The 23,369-nt window shown below is 52.1% G+C and overlaps 1 protein-coding gene across 1 annotated transcript in view; it reads right to left on the reverse strand.

Annotated features, from left to right (window-relative positions):
- CDHR2 (cadherin related family member 2) overlaps nucleotides 1-23,369 on the reverse strand; it is a 46,025-nt gene that overhangs the window by 2,532 nt on the left and 20,124 nt on the right. Inside the window, exons 4-31 of the mRNA XM_040240498.1 lie at nucleotides 23,167-23,306; nucleotides 23,014-23,056; nucleotides 21,662-21,759; nucleotides 19,299-19,388; nucleotides 18,774-18,899; nucleotides 18,552-18,698; nucleotides 18,395-18,470; nucleotides 18,178-18,296; nucleotides 17,802-18,035; nucleotides 16,777-16,932; nucleotides 16,534-16,695; nucleotides 16,189-16,250; nucleotides 15,683-15,926; nucleotides 13,298-13,537; nucleotides 11,461-11,530; nucleotides 10,725-11,330; nucleotides 9,266-9,337; nucleotides 8,650-8,699; nucleotides 6,901-7,052; nucleotides 6,643-6,751; nucleotides 6,464-6,552; nucleotides 5,932-6,000; nucleotides 5,753-5,830; nucleotides 5,598-5,658; nucleotides 5,383-5,507; nucleotides 1,238-1,351; nucleotides 1,077-1,157; nucleotides 822-879 (exon numbers count right to left, since the gene is read on the reverse strand). Of these exons, the coding sequence (XP_040096432.1) occupies nucleotides 822-879; nucleotides 1,077-1,157; nucleotides 1,238-1,351; nucleotides 5,383-5,507; nucleotides 5,598-5,658; nucleotides 5,753-5,830; nucleotides 5,932-6,000; nucleotides 6,464-6,552; nucleotides 6,643-6,751; nucleotides 6,901-7,052; nucleotides 8,650-8,699; nucleotides 9,266-9,337; nucleotides 10,725-11,330; nucleotides 11,461-11,530; nucleotides 13,298-13,537; nucleotides 15,683-15,926; nucleotides 16,189-16,250; nucleotides 16,534-16,695; nucleotides 16,777-16,932; nucleotides 17,802-18,035; nucleotides 18,178-18,296; nucleotides 18,395-18,470; nucleotides 18,552-18,698; nucleotides 18,774-18,899; nucleotides 19,299-19,388; nucleotides 21,662-21,759; nucleotides 23,014-23,056; nucleotides 23,167-23,306 (3,671 nt within the window). The remainder of the gene's footprint in view (nucleotides 1-821; nucleotides 880-1,076; nucleotides 1,158-1,237; nucleotides 1,352-5,382; nucleotides 5,508-5,597; nucleotides 5,659-5,752; nucleotides 5,831-5,931; nucleotides 6,001-6,463; nucleotides 6,553-6,642; nucleotides 6,752-6,900; nucleotides 7,053-8,649; nucleotides 8,700-9,265; nucleotides 9,338-10,724; nucleotides 11,331-11,460; nucleotides 11,531-13,297; nucleotides 13,538-15,682; nucleotides 15,927-16,188; nucleotides 16,251-16,533; nucleotides 16,696-16,776; nucleotides 16,933-17,801; nucleotides 18,036-18,177; nucleotides 18,297-18,394; nucleotides 18,471-18,551; nucleotides 18,699-18,773; nucleotides 18,900-19,298; nucleotides 19,389-21,661; nucleotides 21,760-23,013; nucleotides 23,057-23,166; nucleotides 23,307-23,369) is intronic.

A 23,369-nucleotide genomic window follows, 5' to 3' on the forward strand; every position in this document is an offset into this window, starting at 1 on the left:
ACACACACACACACACACACACACACACACACACACACACACACACAAAACCATAGACTATCAAATGTCAGTGGGCCTTAGAGCTTCTACTCCAGCGGTGGCTTTCAAAGTGGGAAGGAGAGGATAGTTGCTCCCAGTTCCAGCACCCCATCCCCCACCCAGCCCTCTGATCTACTTTCCCAGTTGCGAGGTTCTCACTCACCTGCACATTCGAATCCTAGGAGCTTTAGCAGCACCTTCCTTCCCAGGCCCACCCCAGCTGATCAGAATCTCTGGGCTGTGACCTGATACACTCACATCTAAAGAGCTCCCCGTGTCAGCAGCCCAGGCTATGCAAATGCTTGATCTAACCGAACCAACTAGCGTACTGAACAAACAATAGCGCTGTTGTTCACTCGAACCTATCTTTGCTCTTCAGTTGGATTATGTTCATCTCTGGATCTCCTCTTCCCACCCCACCAGCTTTTATATAAAGGATATAAAGGGAAGGAACCAGATTTCTGAGCACTTGCTTTGTGCCAGATGGTTTTTATACCCACTCTTATTTCATCCTCACAACAGTTTTGAATAGTTGGTGTTCTGATCCCCATTTATAGATTAGAAAACAGAACCAGAGGGAAGAAATCACCCACCCAGGGTCACAGTGAATGAGTAGAGGAATAAGGATTGGGTCCCATTCCAAAGCCGTGGGATTTCCCAGGGCTGAGTGCAGAGACACACCCATGTCAGCAGCAGGTCCCTTGAGCTCTGTCCTGAACCCCATGTCTTCAGAGAAGCACCCTAAGTCAGAAACCCCGGTACCAACTCATCCCACATCTTGCCTTGATTTCCTGCGTGCGGTTTTCCAGATCCACAGAATTGTCATCCAGGGAGTTGATGCTGTAGGGGAGACAATGGAGCTCAGATGGTTGGCAGGCCCAGTCCACCCTGTCTGTGGCCAACAAATTCCACTACCACCATCACCATCACCACCACCACCATCACCATCACCACCACCATCACCATCATCACCATCACCCTTCCCCACACCATGACTATTACCACCAACCAGCCTGGCTGCCAGGGGCACTGCTCACCTGATGTGGTCCACGTCGCTGGAGGAAGATTGGGACTCAAAGCCCAGGTCCTTGGCGGGGAGGTTCAGCATGGGATTGGCCCTGGAGAGAAGGCCCAGTCCAGTAACCATGGGCTTAACCACCCCATGGGGCCTCTTACCCACCCTTTGATCCCCACTTACCTCTCGGTGTTGTACACATTAGTCCCAGGGATGGCAGAGCCTGGGGGCATCACCCCCACTGCTGTCTTCCGGGCCTCCTTGGCAGCTTTCACAGCCCGAAGCTTCCGCTGGTAGCTATGGGGAACCCAGAACGGGAGGTCACTACTTTCCCTATTCACCTACTGTGTGCCCAGTACAGGCCCTGAGAGTGTGATTTCACAACCACCTTGCTGGTGGAGTGTTAGCTCCATCCTACAGAGGGTAAGAATCACGGAAGGGAAATCATTGCTGAAGACCACACAGCTGATCAGTGGCAAAGGCTAGCATCACACCCAGATATGTCTACTGCCTCCACATGCATTAGAAAGGGGGAAAAAAGCAGCATTTATTAAAGGCTTGGCATGTGCCAGTGGCCCTGTCCCCGAGTCAGGCCACTGCCAGCCCACTGTCACCCTCAGGCACTGGCAGCAGCCATCCTAGGAGGGGTGTGTTGGCATAAGCCCTTTTGCAGCTTGCTGCCTTAGAGCCTATAGACTCCAGGACTGGGCTGCCTCAGGCCAAACAACTGACAGGAAGGGAGCACCCCACCCATCAGCAGAAAATTGGATTAAGGATTTACTGAGCATGGCCCTGCCCAACAGAGGAGACCCAAATTTTCCCACAGCCAGTCCCTCCCATCAGGAAGTTTGCACAAGCCTCTTACCTCCTTCCATCAGAGTATAGACAGAAGAAGCAAGAACTACAGTCCCACAGCCTCCAGAATGAAAACTATAATCACAGAAAGCTAACCAAAGTGATCACATGGATCACAGCCTTGCGTAACTCAGTGAAACCATGAGCCATGCTGTGCAGAGCCACCCTAGACGGGCGGGTCACGGTGGAAAGTTCTGAAAAAACATGGCTCACTGGAGAAGGGAATGGCAAACCACTCCAGTATGCTTGCCTTGAGAACTCCATGAACAGTATGAAAAGACAAAAAGATGTGAATAACACTGGAAGATGAGCCCCACCAGATTGGTAGGTGTCCAGAAAGCTACTGGGGAAGAGTGGAGAAATAGCTCCAGAAAGAATGAAGAGGCTGAGCCAAAGCACAACTGGCACTCAGCTGTGGATGTGTCTGGTGGTGAAAGTAAACTCCGATGCTGTAAAGAACAATATTGCATAGGACCCTGGAATGTTAGGTCCATGAGCATGGATGTGGTCAAGCAGGAGATGGCAAGAGTGAACATCGACATTTTAGGAATCAGTGAACTAAAACGGATAGGAACGGGCATATTTAAGGGCAAGAATCCCTTAGAAGAAATGTAATAGCCCTCATAGTCAACAAAAGAGTTCAAAATGCAGTACTTGCATGAAATCTAAAAAAAAACACAACCGAATGATCTCAGTTTGCTTCCAAAGCAAACTATTCAACATCACAGTAATCCAAGTCTATACCACAACCACTAATGCCACAGAAGCTGAAGTTAAAGACCTACAAGACCTTCTAAAACTAACAAAAAAGGGTGTCCCTTTCATCATAGGGGACTGGAATGCAAAGGTACGAAGTCAAGAGATACCTGGAGAAACAAGCAAGTTCAGCCTAGGAATAGAAAATGAAGCAGGGCAAAGGCTAACAGAGTTTTGCCAAGAGAACATGCTGGTCATAGCAAACACCCTTTTCCAAAAACCCAAGAGTCATCCAAGAGATGACTCTACACGTGGACATCACCAGATGGTCAACACCAAAATCAGATTGATTATGTTCTTTGCAGCCAAAGGTGGAGACGCTCTCTACAGTCAGCAAAAACAAGACCTGGAGCTGTGGCTCAGACCATAGGCTCCTTACTGCAAAATTCAGACTGAAATTGAAGAAAGAAGGGAAAACCATTAGACCATTCAGGTATGACCTAAGTCAAATCACTTATGATGATACAGTGGAGGTGATGAGTAGATTCAAGCAATTAGATCTGGTGGACAGAGTGCCTGAAGAACTATGGATGGAGGTTTGTAACACTGTACAGGAGGCAGTAACCAAAACCATCCCCAAGGAAAAGAAATGCAAGAAGGCAAAGTTGTTGACTGAGGAGGCGTAACAAATAGCTGAGAAAAGAAGAGAAGCTAAAGGCAAAGGAGAAAAGGAAGGATATACCCATCTGAATGCAGAGTTCCAGAAAATAGCAAAGAGAGATGAGAAAGTCTTCCAAAGAAATAGAGGAAAACAGTAGAATGGGAAAGATTAGAGATCTCTTCAAGAAAATTAGAGATACCAAGGGAACATTTCATGCAAAGATGGGCAAAATAAAGGACAGAAATGTCAAAGGCCTAAAAGAAACAGAAGAGTTTAAGAAGAGGTGGCAAGAATACACAGAACTCTACAAAATGGTCTCAGTGACCTGGATAAGCATGATGATGAGATCACTCATCTAGAGCCAGACATCCTGGAGTGTGATGCCAAGTGGGCCTTAGGAAGCATTACTATGAACAAAGCTAGTGGAGGTGATGGAATTCCAGCTGAGGTATTTCAAATCCTAAAAGATGATGCTGCTCAAGTACTGCACTCAATATGTTAGCAAATTTGGAAAACTCAGCCACAAGTGGCCACAATACTGGAAAAGGTCAGTTTTCATTCCAATCCCAAAGCAAGGCAATGGCAAAGAATGTTCAAACTACCGTACAATTGTGCTCATTTCATGTGCTAGCAAGGTAATGCTCAAAATCCTTCAAACTATGCTTCAAAATCATATAAACCAGGAACTTCCAAATGTACAAGCTGGTTTTAGAAAAGGCAGAGGAACCAGATACCAAATTGCCAACATCCACTGGATCACAGAGAAAGCAAGGAAATTCCAGAAAAACATCTACTTCTGCCCCATTAACTAGGCTAAAGCCTTTGACTATGGATCACAACAAACTGTAGAAAATTCTTAAAGAGATGGGAATACCAGACCACCTTACCTGCCTCCTGAGAAACCTATATGCAGGTCAAGAAACAACAGTTAGAACAATGGACTGGTTCCAAATTGGGGAAGGAGTACATAAAGGTTGTATATTGTCACCCTGCTTATTTAACTTATATGCAGAGTACATCACATGAAATGCCAGGCTGGATGACTCACAAGCTGGAATCAAGATTGCTGGGAGAAATATAAACAACTTTAGATATGCAGATGATACCACTCTAATGGCAGAAAGAAAAGAGGAATTAAAGAGCCTCTTGATGAAGGTAAAAAGAGGAGAGTGAAAGAAAGCTGGCTTAAAACTCAATGTTCAAAGAATGAAGATCATGGCATCCAGTCCCATCACTTCATGGCAAATAGATGGGGAAAAAGTGGAAACAGTGACAGACTATTTTCTTGGGATCCCAAATCACTGTGGACAGTGACTGCAGCCATGAAATTAAAAGACACTTGCTCCTTGGAAGAAAAGCTATGACCAATCTAGACAGCATATTAAAAAGCAGAGACATCACTTTGCCGACAAAAGTCTGTGTAGTCAAAGCTATGGTTTTTCCTGTAGTCATGTATGGATGTGAGAGTTGGACCATAAAGAAGGCTGAGCACTGAAGAATTGATGCTTTTGAACTGTGATTCTGGGGAAGACTCTTGAGAGTCTTAGAATGCAAGAAGATCAAATCAGTCAATCCTAAAGAAAATCAACCCTGAATACTCATTGGAAGGACTGATGTTGGAGCTCCAATACCTTGGCCACCTGATGCAAAGAGCTGACTCATTGGAAAAGACCCTGATGCTGGGAAAAATTGAAGGCAGGAGGAGGAGGCAACAGAGGATGAGATGGTTGGATGGCATCACCGACTCAATGGACATGAGTTTGAACAAACTCTGGGAGATAGTGAAGGACAAGGAAGCCTGGGGTGCCACCGTCCATGGGGTCGCAGACAGACAAGACTGAGTGACTGAACAACAGCAACACATGCCAGATGTCTGCTGGTATGAGATGCACATGGATTCCTGAAATGATTTGGGGAATGTAGCATCAAGCCTATTCTGCAAATGAGGAAACTGAGGCTTGGGAAGGGGAGATGACCTACCCAAGGGATCCTAAGGAGTCGCTGGGGATTGAATACAGATGTACCTGGCACCTAAGCCCCCGGTCTCTCTACCCCTAGATATCTTGGGTGGTGAGAGAGGGGAGGTTGGAGACACAGAGGGTGATGGGAGCAGCACCTCTTCTGGGTACACATGATGATCGTGCTAAAGATCACAATGACCAGCAGCAAAGCCACTCCCAGTCCTATGGTGACGTTGCGGAGTGTGTCCGGTGACTCCGACTCTTGGCTCTCCTGGGAGCCCTGGAGAAGAAGGAGTGTGATGGGAGGAGGCTGTGGGGTCAGTCTCCCGCCTCCCTGCTCCCCCATTACCTCTGTCCTGCCAACACTCACCAGTACCACCAGCCCCAGCTGCAGCAGCTGCGTCAGGGAGTCCTGGTCAGTCCGGATCATCCTAGCCACAAAGCCCCACTCAGGCCCGAGGGACACTGGCATCCCCCAGGCTTCTTGCTTACCCTCCTGCCCACCCCAAGGGCAGCCCCACTCACATATTCAGCTGGTCAAGGGTCAAGGCCGACCCATTTGAGAAGACAAAATAGGCATCAAGGTAGGAACGTCCTCGGGCCCTGGAGTGGGGCAGAGGTGAAGCCCGCAGCCCAGGACCACCCAGCCACAGCCCTGCTGCTGATCCTCTTTTCCTTGCCCCATCCACTGAGTGGGCACTCACCGAACCGGGGAGGCTATGTCCTGAATGTTCACAATGTAGACAGTAGTCCTGGTTGCCTGAGCAAGAGCCCTGCAAAGGGGGCAGATGTCATGGAGGGCTGGGGTAGGGGCCTTAGTCCAGGCCTGTGGCCAGGGCTCTGGCAGTGAAATTAGGGATTGTGTGAGGGTCACCTCCTCTGGACAGCTCTACTGGCTAAGCAAGTAGCACTCTTGCACAAATTAGACAAGGAAGCCCCTTCCTTAAGGACCGGGTTTATAGTTTAGCAAGCAGAGTGCCCTTGTGCAGTGTACTGCCTTTGCAACTATATGTGGCAGCCCTATTTAGGCCTGTCTCTGCCCAGCCAACCATAGGCTCCTGGGGGCATGCAGAATGGAAGTGCAGGTACAGGTATAGGGTCAAAGACAAGGACCAGATCAAATGTGGGTCACGGACAGGGTTGAGAGATATTCCATTCCGATTTCTGTCAGGGACTAGGCTCCCAAGCCCTGTTCTTCCCCACAGGCTACCCACCCCCCTGGCTCCCGAGACCTACGCCTTAATCTTTTCCGAGTTGGCGCCCACCTCCTCCTTGCTCAGTGAGAACTGCAGCCTCACACGGTAACTCTGGTCCACGGTGAAGAGCTATGGGAGGGGGACATGGGGAAGATGAGGCTCAAGGGACCCTGGGGCTGGCAGAGGGCACTGGGAACTGAGCCAGAACCTCACACTCACGTTTAGGGTGATGCTGGCTTCCTGGGCAAGACCCTCAGAAGGCCTGTCTTGGGCCTTGACCGTCACTTGGTAGGTGCCTTGGAGAGTGGAATCAAGGCTGGTGACCAGGCTATGGAAGGTAGGAGGGCACCACTCAGTTCTGAAACCCAAGCTGGAGTCCTCTCAGAACCTCCTTGGACCCCTCCTAGGATGGGGAACTCACTGCCCTGAGGCCCCGCTTGGCTCCCCCACCCCTGTCCGGGGGCTGCCTGCAGTTACTCAATGTTGCCAGTGAACACTCCGGCCTCCGAGGAAGTGGAGACCCGGAAGAAGCCCTGGAAAGAGATCACGGCCCCGTCCTTAGCGATGAAATCCACTTGAAGGATGGAGAACAGGATGGCCGCGTTGTCCCCTGAGTCGTCATCTCTGGCCTGGGAGCAAGACAGAGTGAACAAACTCTGGGGGCTGGGCCAGGCCAGGCACCCCTCCAACCCCAGCAGGAATCTGAAGCTAGGGTAGCCTGGGAGCCTGGCCCCGCCATGACCTCTATTAGCCTTCCCCAGGCCACTGACCAAATGCTTTAAAAAACAGTGTTTGAACATGTCCCTGCTTCAACTCAACAGGTCACTGCCCAAGTCTCTCCCAGGTAGAAGGTCACCCTGGGAAGGTCCCTCCTCTCACCGCCATACATGCACAAGCCTAGGGACACTCACTTGTCCCGAGCACCTACTGTGTACCAAGCACCTTCCCCCAGACCCCTCCTTTCAGTGCTCGCTAACAGGAGTATGAATTCCCCCAGCGAACCATGAAATGAGGCATTTTTATTCACTCTAGTGCCTTTTGGAGAAGAATACAACCAACACATAGAGCTGTGAGGCCACTGATGTCACTGTTCAGGATGAGGCTAGAGCTGGTGTTGATGTTTCAAAAGGGAGTTGATTTAAAGAAAATTGTTCAAAGCCAGGGCCACACTCCTGACGTTGGAATGAACGCCTTCAGCCAGGGCTGAAGATTGGAAAACTGACTGTTTGAGCCTAGAAAGAACCTAGAGAGGAAGAATTGCAAGCGTGATAAGTGGCTTTTCCTTTGCATAACTAAAGTGAAAGAAAGTGAAGTTGCTCAGTCACATCCGACTCTTTGTGACCTCATGGACTGTAGCCTACCAGGCTCCTCTGTCCATGGGATTCTCCAGGCAAGAATACTGGAATGGGTTGCCATGCCCTCCTCCAGGGGATCTTCCCAACGCAGGGATCAAACCCACATCTTTATGTCTCCTGCATTGGCAGGCGGGTTCTTTACCACTAGTGCCACCCGGGAAGCCCCAGAAAGGGAGAATTACTATTCCCCTTTTATGGGAGGACACTGGGGTTCTGACAGAGACCTATCCTCCCCAGGGCACATTCTGCTGTAAGTGGGGAGGGCCAGACCCATCCATCTCCACACCCATGCCCTTTCCATAACTCAAGGAGGGCCACCCACATATAAAATGCCGGAACCCTAAGGAGTTACTGCCAAGGCCTGACAGCTTCTTGTCTGGAAGGGAAAGTGAGTTCCAAAAAGGCACAGCAGCTCCCCAGCTCAGTTAAAAGGCCTGGCCAGGCCCAGGCCCCAGGGCTGCGGGGGAGGCCTCAGCCCCCATCCACTGCGGGCACAGCCACCACCCTCTAATATAAACATATCCACTGCCATAAAAATTGAAAGCATTTTTGCAGCTTGCTCTGGAAATTATTTAATATGAGGAACTTGTTTAATTTACAGTTATTGTGATTTCTCTGTAACAGTCCAGAATTCTGAAGAAAAGCACTGCAAGTGGTTTTTAAGGTCATGAATTTTTTATGAATACCACATTTAACAATTAATGGAGTTTAATGATATCAATTAAGCAGGTGCTTCGTTTCCATTCCAGAGAGTTAATACATTTTCTTTCTAGTGTTAAAACATTTGGAGGATGGCTGAAAGACCTAAAGGCCTGGGCCCTGTGTCTCCTGGGGCTAATGTGACTGACAAAGGCTGGAGCCAAGGACTTACCCGGACAGACGCCACCTGCTGGTTGGGCATTACGAGTTCTGGGATAATCACTGCAAGCGTAGACGGGAAGAGGTCAGTGGCATCAGGGCCAGTGCCCCCTTGGCCAACTGCTGACCATAATAAGCCCAGCTCGGGGCTCATCCCTCCAAACCTGCCCTTAAGCTCTCTACTGCCAGACCCCCACTACAGCTACCCCTGAGCCGCTAGTTAGCAGGTCCTCCACCTCCCATTGGAGAAGGAAATGGCAACCCACTCCAGTGTTCTTGCCTGGAGAATCCCAGGGACAGGGGAGCCTGGTGGGCTGCTGTCTATGCGGTCGCACAGAGTCGGACACGACTGAAGCGACTTAGCAGCAGCAGCAGCAGCCACCTCCCATTGTGCAGATGGGGAAACTGAGGCCCAGAGAAGGAGGGCCGGGCCCAGGGTCAGATGTGAGTTGGGACAGAGATAGAGTGAAAACTCAGGTCTCTCCTCCTGTTGAATCCCTGAGAGAGAGGCAGGGCTGGAGGCCTTTCTCCCTTTCCAGGGGCACACCTGGGGGTCTGAGCAGCATCTGTGGGAGTTGCCCAAAGGTAGTTCTGGCAGAGTACAGCGGAGGAAGGGGCTTGCAGCTTACCAAAAGTCTTATCCTCAGGCAGAAAGTAAGGCGCGTTGTCATTCACATCCTCGATGGTGATGGGGAGGCTTCCTAGAGGGAAAAGATTGGCTGGCTTTGGTCTCTAAGTAAGGCTTGACCCACAAAGCCTGGTCTTCAGGCTTGTTCCCAGCAGCCTCCCTCCCATTTATCACCCATGCTCAGGCCACTCCCCTACTAACTCAGCCTCCTCTGGCCTGTGTAGGAGGGAGCATCCTCCCCAGACCTCAGAGAGGATAAGCAACTTGTCCAAAGTCACACAGTGAGGCCACTGGGCTCAGCCCAGGTATGTGCCACCTGGCCACAACATTATTCTGACCCTGCTTAGCTGTGTAAGGTAGATTACTGAACTGCACACTCTGTACCTCAGTTTCCTCATCTATAAAATTGTCACATGGATTGTGTGGCAGTAAAATGGTGAAATGCTTGCAAGGTGCCTAGCATAGGCTGGGTTGTAGTAAGGATTCAATATATGCTGGCTGTTGATGTGACTGTTATTGCTGCTGCTGCTGCTGCTGCTGCTGCTGCTAAGTCGCTTCAGTCGTGTCCGACTCTGTGCGACCCCATAGACGGCAGCCCACCAGGCTCCCCCATCCCTGGGATTCCCCAGGCAAGAACACTGGAGTGGGTTGCCATTTCCTTCTCCAATGCATGAAAGTGAAAGTGAAGTCGCTCAGTCGCATCCGACACTCTGCGACCCCATGGACTGCAGCCCACCAGGCTCCTCCATCCATGGGATTCTCCAGGCAAGAGTACTGGAGTGGGGCGCCACCGCCTTCTGTGTCAGAGGTGGGATCTGAGCACACACCTGGCTCTGAAGCGTCTCTTTACACTGCCTCTCAGCATCACAGCATTAAGTGCTAAAGTCCCTTGGACAACAAGGAGATCAAACCAATTGATCTTAAAGGAAATCAACCCTGAATACTCGTTGGAAGGACTAATGCTGAAGATGAAGCTCCAGTATTTTGTTCATCTGATGCGAACAGCCAACTCATTAGAAAAGACCCTGATGCTGGGAAAGATTGAAGGCAGGAGGAGAAGAGGGAGTCAGAGGATGAGATGGCTGGATGGCATCACCAACGCAATGGACATGAACTTGGGCAAATTTGGGGAGATGGTTAGAGAGAGGGAGGCCTGGCATGCTGCAGTCCATGGGGTCGCAAAGAGTCAGACACGACTGGGCAACTGAGCAGCAGCATGCCAAGCGCTGCACTCAATGCCTTCCATACATATCCTCATGTACTCTTCACAGGCAACCTACTATCCAACTCTACTTGACCGATGGGGCAACTCAAGCTCAGGGCAGTGTCGTGACTTTCCCAGGGGCACAGCTCATCGGGGCTGGAGCCACGATTGAACCCCCCAGACCTTACAAATTCCAGTTCTTCCCCACAGCCCCTGTGTTGCAGCCTGCTGAGCCCTGCAGGCCAGGCTGCCTCACCATTGTCACTGTAGGCCTGGAAGCGGGGGTCTGTTGTGAGGTCATAGGCCCGCACGACCAGCGTGACCAAGTCACAGGCCTCATAGTCGATGGCCTCGCTCTGGTTGATGAACACCGAGCCGTTGGGCAGCACAGAGAACCAGCCGTGGCACAGGCTGCCCACGTCAACTCCAGCCTTGGTGCAGATGACATTCACAAGCTGTACCTCCACCTGGGACATGGTATCCCTGTCCTGGGCCACCACATTGCCCAGTATGCCGTGCTGCGAGCCATTCTCGGCCACCCGGATGCCCTGGAGCGAGGCTGAGTCCAGGGTGGGTGGCATGTCATTCACGTCCTCCACAGCCACAAGGACTTCTGCCGTAGTCTCACGCCCCTGGGCGTCTGCGTTCTCCGCGCTCACGATCAGACTGAAGGAGGCCTGTGTCTCGTAGTCCAGGCTCACATCCGAGGGCAACGAGAGGCGGCCTGCTGCCTGCCCAGACCCCAGCACCGAGCCTCGGACCATGAAGTTGTTGGCGCCGCTCCCTGACAGGCTGAAGCTGATGCGGTTGTTGGCTTCCGTCTGGTCTGCATCCCAGGCCTCCACCACGCCCACCTGCACTCCTGTCGATGAGGGGCAGAGTTCAGAGGGACGCCCGGCCCAGCAGCCACCAGGGGCATCCTCTGTCCTCACCTGCCTTGGGGGCCTCAGGCCTGCCCTTGACCTACCCAGGGAGCCCCAGGGAGGACTTACCTGGGTCTCTCTCCCTCACCGAGAAGGAATATCTGGACTGGTTGAAGATGGGCAGATTATCATTGACGTCCTGCAGACAGAGGCAGTTCTGAGCCCAGGGAACTCAGGCCCCCAGGTTGGGCCTCCCCAGACACAGCCTGAGAAGCCAATATTTCCCCTGACCTGCGGTCCATTCTCTCTGTCCTTCTCTTCAGACAGCGCTGCCCACTTCAGAGATGATGAAACAGACTTCAAGAGGACAGAGCTAGCCCAGACCCCGCCCCCGCGGGGCTCCGAGGTCCGTGGCGGGCCCTCTGAAGTTGGTGCACACTTTGTTTCCCTGTCCACCACTCACAGCTGTCTCAGACCCTGCTCTCCAGAAAGATGGTTCTGCATCCCCACCTGTGTCCCTACCTGGCCCACCTTCACTCCCCATCTCTCGGATTTACTGTGTTGGTCCCAATACCACCGTGATCCCACAAATGCCCAAGTTTTCCTGGTCCCCTCCTTCCTCCTGTCCCTCCTCTCCCTCCTACCCTTGGTTGGCCCCACCACACTTGCTCTGAGCTCAGGTGGGGAGCGCTGGGGGCATATGCCAGGGCTGGACCTGGTCCTGCCCTTGGATGCCCACTGCATTCTGTTCTCGCCTTCCCTTCCCAGTGGCCTCTACCACGCAGAGTGCTGCCTCCGTGTCACAGCATCAGGCCAACTCCGCCTGCACCTCCTCCCCTAACGCTGGTATGCTGAGTGCTCTTGCCTCTCCGGGTCCTTCCCCAGGGCGGCCCATGGACTTTTGCTTTCAGCTTTTTCTAAATAACAGTAGGACGGACATCTTTGAAAACCAGAGCCCTCTCCTTCTTAACCAGATGGAATTTCTGATGGAGATTTCCCAGAGATGGCATCACTGCCCCATGCCCATGGCCAGCTGCCTTCTCAAGGTCGTCCTCACAGGAGGAGATAAGAGCACAGCTCCAAGTTCAACCCGGCTCCCCTTCTTCCTCGTGGTGTGACTCTGACCTCTCTGGGCCTAAGTGTCTTCATCTGCAGATTGGGGTCATCCCTACTCACAGGGCTCATGGGTGTGAAAGAACCTTGATGGCTCAAGAAAGAGTTTTGCTTTTTTTCCCTCTATGTGGCCTATTCTCCCCTACCCCCAAAAGCTGGTAAGTCCTCACCTGGCTTCCATTTCTCTGTTTTCCCTGAGGTCTCATTCTGATCCTTGTAGTAAGTGTCACATCCCAACCCAGTGGGAAACAGGGCTGCTGTGTACAGGGGCACAGGCTGTGCACTGCAAAACCCATCATGGACATGAGGTGCTTGTGAGGGGACAGCAGCCTTAGAACCAGACAGACTGGATTCAAAGCCCCATTCTGTGACCCAGGCAAGCTACTGAACCTCTGTGCACCTTAGTTTTTTGATCAACCTGATGGAGCTAACCCCCTCTCCTTTGCAAGGCCAGGTGTGCACTCAGTGTTTTCTCCAGGCCGGGCATTCTTTGCAACACTTTCCATTTATTAACTCATATTATTTTCATCCCCATTTTACAGATGAGGAACTTGAGGACACAAGGAGGCTGACTGATTGCCTAAGTTTACACAACCAATGAGCCAGGACTCTAACCCATCAGCTCGGCTCCAGAACTCTTTTACCCACCATATTCAATTCAGTTCAGTTCAGTTCAGTTCAGTTCAGTCGCTCAGTTGTGTCTGACTCTTTGTGACCCCATGAATCACGCACACCATATTGCAAGGGCAGAAATGTGATTTGAGTGGGCAGGAGGGAGAACAGGACACCTTCTCGGGAGCCTCCCAATACGGGGTTCATCCCAAACCCCGTCCCCGGCTGAGCTAGGCCTTACCTCCACGGTGATGGTGACGCTGACAGTGGTCCAGAGGGCAGGTTCGCCAGAGTCAGACACGTTCACGCTCAGCACAATGCGGCCCCCCAGACCGGGGTCGATGGCCTCTCGGTCCAAGGGCCCCAGGTTTCTGAGGATGCCTTTGTCGGGGTCCACTGAGAAGTTGTGGCTGTAGCGGCTGGGCAGGAGGCTGAAGTGCAGCAGGCTGTTGTTGGTGTCTGGCTGGTCATTGTCGTGAGCCTGGGCAGGTAAGCAGGGTTGGGATGCCTGCCATCAGGTGCTTGCCCACCCATGGGCCTCCACCTCCTAAAATCAGAGGGATGCTCCCCAATTCCCAGCCCCTGTCTCCCAGCTAAGAGGACAGGACCAACAAGAGCTTGCAAGAGCTTCCGAGGTCTTAAACACTGAGGTCATTCCTTCATCCCACACATGTTTACCTACCACATGCCCAGCCCTGTTCTAGGTACTGGGACTAGAGCTGTGATCAAGACAGTTCCCATATGGAGCTGATATTCTAGTGAGGTGGGAGGTATGGGGGCAATATACTACAGACAGTCAAAAGTAAAAATAAACCAACAGAAATAAGTGTAAGGGAATTCTGTGGTGGCCTGGTGGTTATGATTCTGGACTTTGCCTCCTGGAGCCCAGATTCAGTCCCTGGCTGGGGGGGTTGGGGGGAGGGACTGAGATCCCACAGGCCACGGTGCAGCCAAAAAAAGTAAGTGTGAAGTCCAACAAGATTCTGATTCATCATGACTACTTCAGTGCTTTATTTTTTTTTTTTTAAGTAGCTGAAATTCTTCACCCAATCTGTGTGTATGTGTATTCCTGTCCTGCCAGGCTCCTGAGCACAGGCTTGGTGTGCCTTTAGGGTGACTGGGCACAGAGAGCCCAAGAGGCTCTCCCCTGCCATCAGGGCTTTGTGCACACACACGGATGCCTTCTACACCGTGTCTGCTTGACTCCAGGTCAGGTTGGTCCCTCGCTGGGCTTCCCCCACCCCTGTGCCGCCTTGCATACAGCACAAGTGACACCCTTGCAGGATGGGCTGCCACCCTCCCTGGAAGCAGGAATTGTGGTGAATTCATCTCGGAGGACCCAAGGCTCAGCAAAGGGCATGTAGGTGCTGAGCAAATGTGGCTTTGAATCCAGAGCTGGGCTAGTCTGACTTGGACCCAATTCTTTCATCTCCTCCCTGCACACTGCCACCTTCAGCTCTTTTTGTTTCAGATCTGTCAGGATCTCGTTTATGAAATGAAAAACTCTGGTTGTTCATCCCTCAGCCCTCTGAACTCAGGCCGGTTGATTCACCAAGCACTTCTCAGGGCTGAAACCGGGCACTGTGGTTCCACCAGTATATCCGAGATGCTCTGGCCCCAAAGAGCTCTCAGGCCAGCGTGAGAAGCATTGAGGTGCATGGAGAAAGACCCAGGTTTCAGGACTGCCACTGGCTGGCTGTACAACCACAGAAAAGTCATTTAACCTCTTTAAGCCTGTTTTCTCCTTCTGTGAAATGGGGACCATTGGAGCAGCTACTTCATAAGGTTATCAAGAGATCAGGAAACCACAAGCCCCAGAAAGACGGGAGGGCCCGTGGCCACGTGGTTGTCATTCTGAAGATTTTGTTTCCTGCTCCTCACAAGACCTCCTTACAGATGATTCAGTGCAGGGGCTTCTCCCCAGCCTTCCTCTGGAGCCAACAGTTGGCTCTTATCTCCTCATCTCTGAGAACCTGGCCACTGGTCTCATTCCCATTTTTGCTCTGGCCATTATGAAGCTCAGAACTGAGTTTTCAGCCCTCTCCTAGCAATTGTATGGCTTCGGGTTTAACCCTACCTTTGTGCTTACACTGCCTGGTGGCTCAGATGGTAAAGAATCTCCCTGTGATGTAGGAGACCTGGGTTCAATCCCTGGGTCAGGAAGATCCCATGGAGAAGGGAATGGCAACCCACTCCAGTATTCTTTCCTGGAGAATTCCATGGATAGAGGAGCCTGGCAGGCTACAGTCCATGGGGTCACATAGAGTTGGACAGGATTTGTGTTTATTTTCTCTTTTTCTTCATTTCTTTTATGATACTTTTAAATCTAAGCCTCTCAAATCCTTTATGGAGTGAGGCCGGGACCTGCATTTTAAAGAGCAGTGTGGTTTTTGAGGGCTCGCTCTGTGCTAGCCGGCACTTTATATCCTTTATGACCCTGGGAATAAGTTCTATGATTGACCTTATTTTCCAAAGAAGAAATGGAGGCCCAGAGAGACTGAGTGACTTTCTCAGGGCCATACAGCAGAGCCCAGATTCCAGCACAGGGCCAGCATGACAACAGAGCCAGGCTTGGTGCCCTGGGCCTGTTCCCTCCACCCCCTACTAGTTTCAGGCCAGCGCGTACCTGGATGGTCACGGAGACATTTCCCTCCTCCTCCTGGACAAAGATGTTGTAGGAGCCGCTGACCACAGGACTGTTATCATTGATGTCTAGCACGTGGATCTGTAGCATGGTCGAGGACGACAGGTTCCCGCCGTCCGTGGCCTGCAGCGTGAGGTAGTACACGGCCTGCTTCTCCCGGTCCAGCAGCTCGCTGTTTCTCACCGTCACCTTCCCCGAGTCTGGGTCCACTGCAAAGATGTCTGCCCTGCGGCCAGATGGAGCAAAAAAAGATACGGGATGCCCACTTCAATTGGAATTTCAGATAAACAATGAAACGTATTTTAGGACGTCCCGTGGAATATTTGCAACCTACTTATACAACCAAAAAAATGAATAATTTATTTATCTGAAATTGAAATGTAACTGGGTACCCTATATTTTATCTGGCTCCTCTAGCCCCACTGTGAGGTATAGAGGTGGACATGGGTCCTCCTTACCACCTGCCCCGCTCCCATCAGAGACGTTACCCGTTCCCTGGAAGCAGGCTGTAGGTGACGCGGCCCCCCTCTCCTGTGTCGGGATCGGAGGCCTGTGAGGCAGAGAGACAGGTAATGGGATACTGAGCGGAAGCCATGCCCTCACTGCCGACCGTGCAATTGATGAGGACAGGGCAGGCTTGCTTCCTGAGCCGAAGGGAGAAGCCCCTGACGCACTCAGACTGACACGCTCACCCTCGCACACTCACATGTACATGCACACTTGCTGGGATCCAAAGACCCCAGATGACGCAGAGACTCTGGCAGGGACAGCCCCAGGCCTGCCCATCTCCACGTCTCTCCCAGCCCAGTCCAGCCCTGTCCCCTGTCACCCACATGGATGCTGTCGGTGACCACATAGCCGACAGCACTGTGCTCAGAGACGCTGAGGTTGTACGTGCTGAGGGGGAACGTGGGCCTGTGGTCATTGGTGTCTCGAAGGTGGATGGTCACCGAGGCGACAGAGGCGTTCCCGCTGACAGAGTCGGTGGCTGTGACCTAAGCACAGAGGCAGAGGCAGCGGCGTGGGCACGGGGGCGCCCCTGGCTGGCTCCCCCTGGGCCGCCAAGCGCCGCTCACCTTCACGAGCATCGCGGACTGCCTCTCGTAGTCCACCAGCGACGGCTCCCTCACCAGCACCTGCACATCCACTGAGCCCACCGCCCGCCACGGGGAGACGCTGAAGGCTTCGGCATCTGGGCCCCCCAAGGTCAGCAGGAAGGTGCCGTTGTTGCCCTGTAGAGGTGGGCTGTAAGTAGGGACCCCAGTCCTGCAGTGTACCCACCTGCGTCTTTCTCCCAATCCCTGGCCACAGAGAGGGTGGACTGGTCATTCCTGTAGACGTGGGCTCATCAGAAGACTTCCCGGAGGCACTGTGGGCCCCAGCCTGGGCTGCAGAGCCTGGACACACACCGCTCACTCCCTTTGAGTCTTCCATACCAGCCACCCTCCACCATGCACTCCAACCCCAAACACCATCAGTGCCCAACATCGGCCCATCACACACACGCCCCTTCTACTCTATAGCCTCTCCACTTAATGCCGACCATAAACTCCACACACCACCCAACCACCACCACCACCCCAAATCATCCTCCGCTCAACATTTTGTATCAACTCATTGTCACTACCACTGTTGTTATTCAGCGTTCAGTACTACCCAAATCATCCACCACTCAGTACCAACCTCTCTCAAGAATACCTTCCAATCTGACACCCATTTAGAAGCGTCTGTGCTCAACACCTCCCACATCCCCAATATCCAATGCCAGCTCCCCTCAGCTTCACCATCTACCCATCACGACCCTCTACACAACACCACCGAAGTGACATTCCACTCAACATTACCCAGCCATCCTGCCTTTCTACTCCCCACCACTGAGCTCCGCCCTGAACACAAGACCTCCCACCAGCTCAGCATCACTCAGCAGTTCCAATGTCACCCAAGCTCTGATCGTCACCACCACCTGTGTTCGGCACCGCTGTCGCTCACTGCGACACTGTGTACCACAGTCGGTGCTCTGCTGGCCACTCGCCACCCCCCCTCCCCAGGGACCCCCCATCATCACTTCCGCCCACCCTGCCTATGATCTGGGTGCGCCTGCCTTGTCTGGGTCATAGACCACCATGGCGAGGTCCTCAATGGGGATGCGTGTGGAGGCGTGCTCATCCACGTAGCCAGTGAAGTTGACTTGAGTCTCGTCGGGAGTGAAGGCGCAGTCTTGGAGGCTGCAGTTGTAAAACTCAGGTACGTGGTCATTGACATCTGTCACTCTCAGTGTGACCCATATGCTCGCCTTGGCCTCCTGCCCGTGGATGTTGGGGTGCATCTCGGTGGCCTGAGAGCAGAGTTGAAGCCGGAAGGCAGAGGTCAGAGAACCAGCATCCCAAAAGAGCTGAGATCAAAGATCAAAGTGGGGGTGCAGAGAGTGAGGGTGCAGAGGGTGGGGGTGCAAAGAAGGCAGTGGCCCCCTCACTCACCGTGACCTGCACTTGTACTTCCTCATCCTCCTCCAGCAGTTGCTCTCTGTCCAGGGGACTGTTGACTGTGATCACCCCATCTTGCTTGCCAATATCAAACCAGCCAGGCCTTGTGGAATCTGGGAAGAGGCAGCAGGAGTAGCTCCTTCCAGTGGCTCTGACGGAGCCCCCACCCCTTCCCTTGCCCAGCGCCAGCCTGGGGACACCCCGTTCTCACTGGAGATGCTGTAGGTCACAGGGTCATTGATGCCTCTGTCACCATCCATGGCCTCCACCTTCAGCACCGAGGTTCCCTGCAGGGAGGCACAGTTGGTAGCCAGACCCTTTCCCTACCTCTCAGCTCCCCTAGGCCCTCCCCCAGGTGCCCAGCATACCTGGGGTGTATCCTCAGCCACGGAGGCTGAGTAAAACTCCCTAACAAACTGGGGGTCCAGGTCTGGCTTGTCAATGACAGAGATGGACACGAAGACAGATGAGGAGCACTGGAAGACGGTGTGATTTTTGTACAGGCCGCCTGAGTCCTGCAGGGAGACGGGCTCCATGAATCTGGGTCTCGGGTCCCCGTGCCCCCAGCCCCCTCCAGCGCCCCCACTCACACAGGCCTTCAGCTCCAGCTGGTAGAAGGAACTCTTGCTGTTGTAGTTGAGGCTGCCATTGAGGATGATGGAACCATTGGGTAGGATGCTGAAGAGGTACTCACTGCCCTCCGTGGCAGGAATGACCTGAGGCATAGCACAGTCAGGCCAGGCTGCCCCAGGATGGCTCTGCCCCCAGGACCTGCTCTCAGAGGCCTGGGCTCGAATCCTGGCTCTGCTCTTGACCTCACCAGGTCACATAACCTCTCTGATACTCAGTTTCTGCCTCTGGGAAATGGGCGAGATACTGCCTCAGCACTCCGGGTGAGAGGGTGGGGAGAAGGGTTCGGTCTTCAGCAGGTACCCTTCTTAGGCGACTGACCAGATGGGGCCAGAGGGGGCCAAAGGATGGTGTGGGGACCAGGGCTGGGCCACGGCAGAGCTCCTGGTTTGCAAGATCCCTGCAGGTTGTGTGGGAGATGCTGCCCCCTGGTGGCCACGAGGAGCGGCAGCGCCCACACTCCCACGTGGACCATACACACTCACCTTTTCTATGGAGTATACCACGGCGCCGGACGAGCCTGTGTCTTTGTCCGTGGCCAGCACAGATAACACCACGGAGCCCACCGGCAGGGTCTGTAACAAAAGAAGGTGAAAGTGAAGTCTCTCCGTCGTGTCCAACTCTTTGCAACCCCGTGGACTGAGGCCACCAGGCTCCTCCGTCCATGGGATTCTCCAGGCAAGAATACTGGAGTGGGTTGCCATTTCCTTCTCCAGGGGATCTTCCCGACCCAGGGATTGAACCCAGGTCTCCCGCACTGCGGGCAGACGCTTTAACCTCTGAGCCACCGGGGAAGCCCGTCTATAACAGAAGGTTTTATCAGCTCTGAGTTCCAATCCATTTTCTCCTTGCCCAAGCACGTGCTCCAACCTGGAGTTCCAGGGCCCACAGCCCTACCACGGGGACAGTGACAGACCTTCCAGAACCTGAAGCCCAGTGTTCCACAGGTGGCCCCCTTTTCTTCCCTTGGGCTGGGCCTCTGGGGGCATCTGGACATCGGCAGGAAGCAGAGTTCCCCCTTCTCCTCTCTCCGATGCAAACCCCTCACCACATGAACTAACTTCTGATTTGCTGAGCCCCTCAGGGCCAGTATAAATGATCATTCCAGAACTCAGGTTTTGCCACTCCCCTGCTTAAACTTCCCTGTGGGTTCTCTGTAGCCTCCAGCCCAGGTTGCAGACAGTACTCTTCAGAGCTGAAAGTTTCTTTTGGATGCCTTTGCCCCAGGACCTGTCCACACACTCACTAATTCCACAAGGGAGCCAGAGAGATCTCTGAAAATCCTGAACCAGACCACATCACTCTCATGCTCAAAATCCACCAGTGGTTTCCCCATTCCACTCAGAATATAGTCCAGACTGCCTCCATGGACCTCTAGGGTCGGGCCCACCTCTCTGACCTCACCTGTTCCTCACACTCCACCCTCCTTCCACAGCTGCTTTCTTGCTATGCCTACAACTCTCCAGGCTGATTCACACCTCAGAGCAGTTGCTATTCCCTACCTGGAAAATCCTTTTCCTGAAGCAGCCCAGGCAGGCTCCTTGACATTTAGTTCTGCTCAGATGTCACCCACCCAGAGAAGACTTTCCTGACTGGCTCAACCTGTAAGCAGCCCATTATGCTCTTCACTGAGCACAATACCCTCTGAAATAATCCTAGCTGTTTAATGTTTTGTTCATTAGTGTCTGTGATCTTCACTACAATGTGAGCTACTGAGAGTGGCAACCAAGTCTATCAACTCCAGATATCTTCAGCACCAAGGACAGTGCCAGACACATAGTAGGCATTCAATCAGAGGATCAGAGCGTGTTGAAGGTCTGTCTGGACCTCACCAGCCTCTTGTCTGGCCTGGGGGGTAGGGCACACCTCTCAGGTCTTTGAATCCGTGTAGTAACGAAGACTCAAGAGTGGTGTGTTTCCTGCTTGTGGACCACTGGAGAACCTCCTCCCTGCCCATGCAGTTCAAGTCAGGCTGTCACCCTTGCTAAAGGGGAAGGCCCATGATGCCGACTTTGACAACTGGAGCATTCCACACCCCTCAACTGATGGGCATGCATGCATGCCAGGTCGCTTCAGTCGTGTCTGACTCCTTGTGACCCCATGGACTGTAGCCCATCAGGCTCCTCTGTCCACAGGATTTTCCAGGCCAGAGTACTAGAGTGGGTTACCATTTCCTTCTCCAGGGGATCTTCCCGACCCAGGGATCAACCCTGGGTCTCTTATATCTCCTGCATTGCAGGTGGATTCTTTACCACTAGAGCCACCTGGGAAGCCCAGCAAACAATGCTGGCATGTGCACGTGACCCAAAACGGGTCAATGAGAGTCAGCCCTGGGGTGTGGGTTGGGACCACTGGGAAAGAGACAGTCTGTGTTGCAATTCAAAGCCAGTGGGATGTGAGCCTGGAGCTGCTGGGGGCACTTTCATCATCACGAGAGAGAACTTCTCCCCCAAGCCCAGGATGAAGGCAACAAGAGTCATAGAGGTGCAAGGTGGAGAGAAGTCTCTTCTTGATGACTGGCTTGAGTGCCTAGATCCAGCCATGTTTGAAGCCAGATAGACCATTCACATGTCCAGACACATGAGAAAATCAATTTCTTCCTCTCCACCTGGGATGATCATAACTTAAAGGACTCCAATCCAGTGTGATGGATTGAAAAATGTTGCTTGTAACTATTGTACATGGGGTTACACGCAACCCCCTGAATTTGGTTCCTGCAGCTGCCCTTTCTAGGAGGCACTCTTCCCAATCCTGGATGACCTGCTGACTGTCTCCGGTCCTTTCCACTCTGAGCAGATTTGTGGGATGTCTGCATTCTATACACCCACCCTGGTAAGGTAGATGTTACCTCACTGACGTTGGTGGAGAAGCTTATGCTCTGGAAAACAGGAGCATTGTCATTTCTGTCCTCTACAATCACCTGCATTTCCCTCTGCACCTGCAAGTGAGAAGCAAGCCCAGGTGAGCCAGAAAACGTGGGAGTTTGAGAAAACAAATTCAGGAGTGCCTGGACAGGAATGCAAGTTGACATAGCGTCTCAGGAGAACAGTCAGGCAGTGTCTGGGTTGACTCTTTATTTGATACCATTTCAAATGCCAGAAAAGTTGCAAGTACAGAACAAAGAACTCCTGATACTCTTCATGCAGATTTACCCCTTATTTAGTTTCTCTCTCTCTCTTTCCACATGTTTGCTGAACCACTGGAGAGTGCCTTAGGTCATTTAAGAAATCTAAAACATAGCAGACTTATTACAAGAATCTTCCTTTTAGCTTTGTTAGCCACAAAATAAAGCTGTGAACAACCTAAGTGCTGAGGAGACCATCTAAGCACCATAGTAGGTCCCCACACTGGGCCATAGACATACAGGAAATGGGAGGCTTGTGTGCAGATTCAGAAAGGCTCCAAAGCCGATTGTTGAGTGGACAAGTCAGTGCAAGACCATAAAGGCAGTAGGATTCCATTCGGGTTTAAGAAAATACACCGAAAACCACAATCTTTCTGCCATGGATGCATATATGTATGCCAGTGCTTAGCAAGGGATAAAAAACACAGTGATGGTGGATACTTTAGTTGGGAGTGGGTTGGGAAGTATCACAGAGAGAAAGTATCTCTCTTACAGAGAGAAAGTATTTATGAATATCCAAGTCATCTTTTAATGCATAGGTTTTAAGGAATAGGTCATAAAGAGAAAACCCTCAACTTTCACAGACACAGATGTAGCTGTATAAGCATGTTATTAAGAAACATGAACACTGAGACCAGCCCATTAGTCAAAGGAGTTGATGATGATGATCTCAGTGGAGAGAAGGTAGGGAGTTATTTGGCATCTGTTTTCTTATTAATACACATATTAATATGAATTACTAATGCAATTCATGAAAACAGTAGATATACAAATATACAAACAGTATATCTACAAACAGTCGATATGCAAAATAGATGCATCATAAATATATATACACATATGCATATAATTAAAACAAATTAATAGTAAATACTAAAATCTTGGTAATACTGTATGATGAAAAATGGACAAGTATAATTTTGATCAAAATAAACATTCAATTTGTTTTTTGTTAACTGAGGTTCGCTCTGCTTGTCTGGGGTCGGGACACCACTAGCCGTGGACCCCCAGGCCCCTGTCCTCTGATCCTGGAACCATCACCCTTCCCTCCCCCTGCTGACTCACTCGGTTGTTGTAACTGTCGCTCACGGAGATGGTGATGGAGAACCAGTAGAGTGTCTGCAGTGGGCAGAGAGACAGGCACAAAGGTGAGCCCTGTTTGGGTATCCACCAGGGCCCTGCCCACCACCCTGCCCCTCACAAGGCCTGCTCAAGCTGTTTTCCTTTACCTCATAGTCCAGAACGCTGGCCAGCTTCACTTCCCCAGTATTGGAGGTGACGCTAAAGAAGTAGGCATTGGAGCCACTAATTCCATATTCCAGCTCGTCGTTGTCTTGGTCCCGAGCTACCAACCAGAAGGCCTCAGCACCTGCAGACGGGACAGGGAATGCCCAGGGTCCATGGCCACCTAGCTCAAGGCTGGCCTGTCCAA

Source organism: Oryx dammah, unplaced genomic scaffold (assembly GCF_014754425.2).
Source record: "Oryx dammah isolate SB20612 unplaced genomic scaffold, SCBI_Odam_1.1 HiC_scaffold_5, whole genome shotgun sequence".
In the NCBI taxonomy this organism is placed as follows: Eukaryota; Metazoa; Chordata; class Mammalia; order Artiodactyla; family Bovidae; genus Oryx; species Oryx dammah.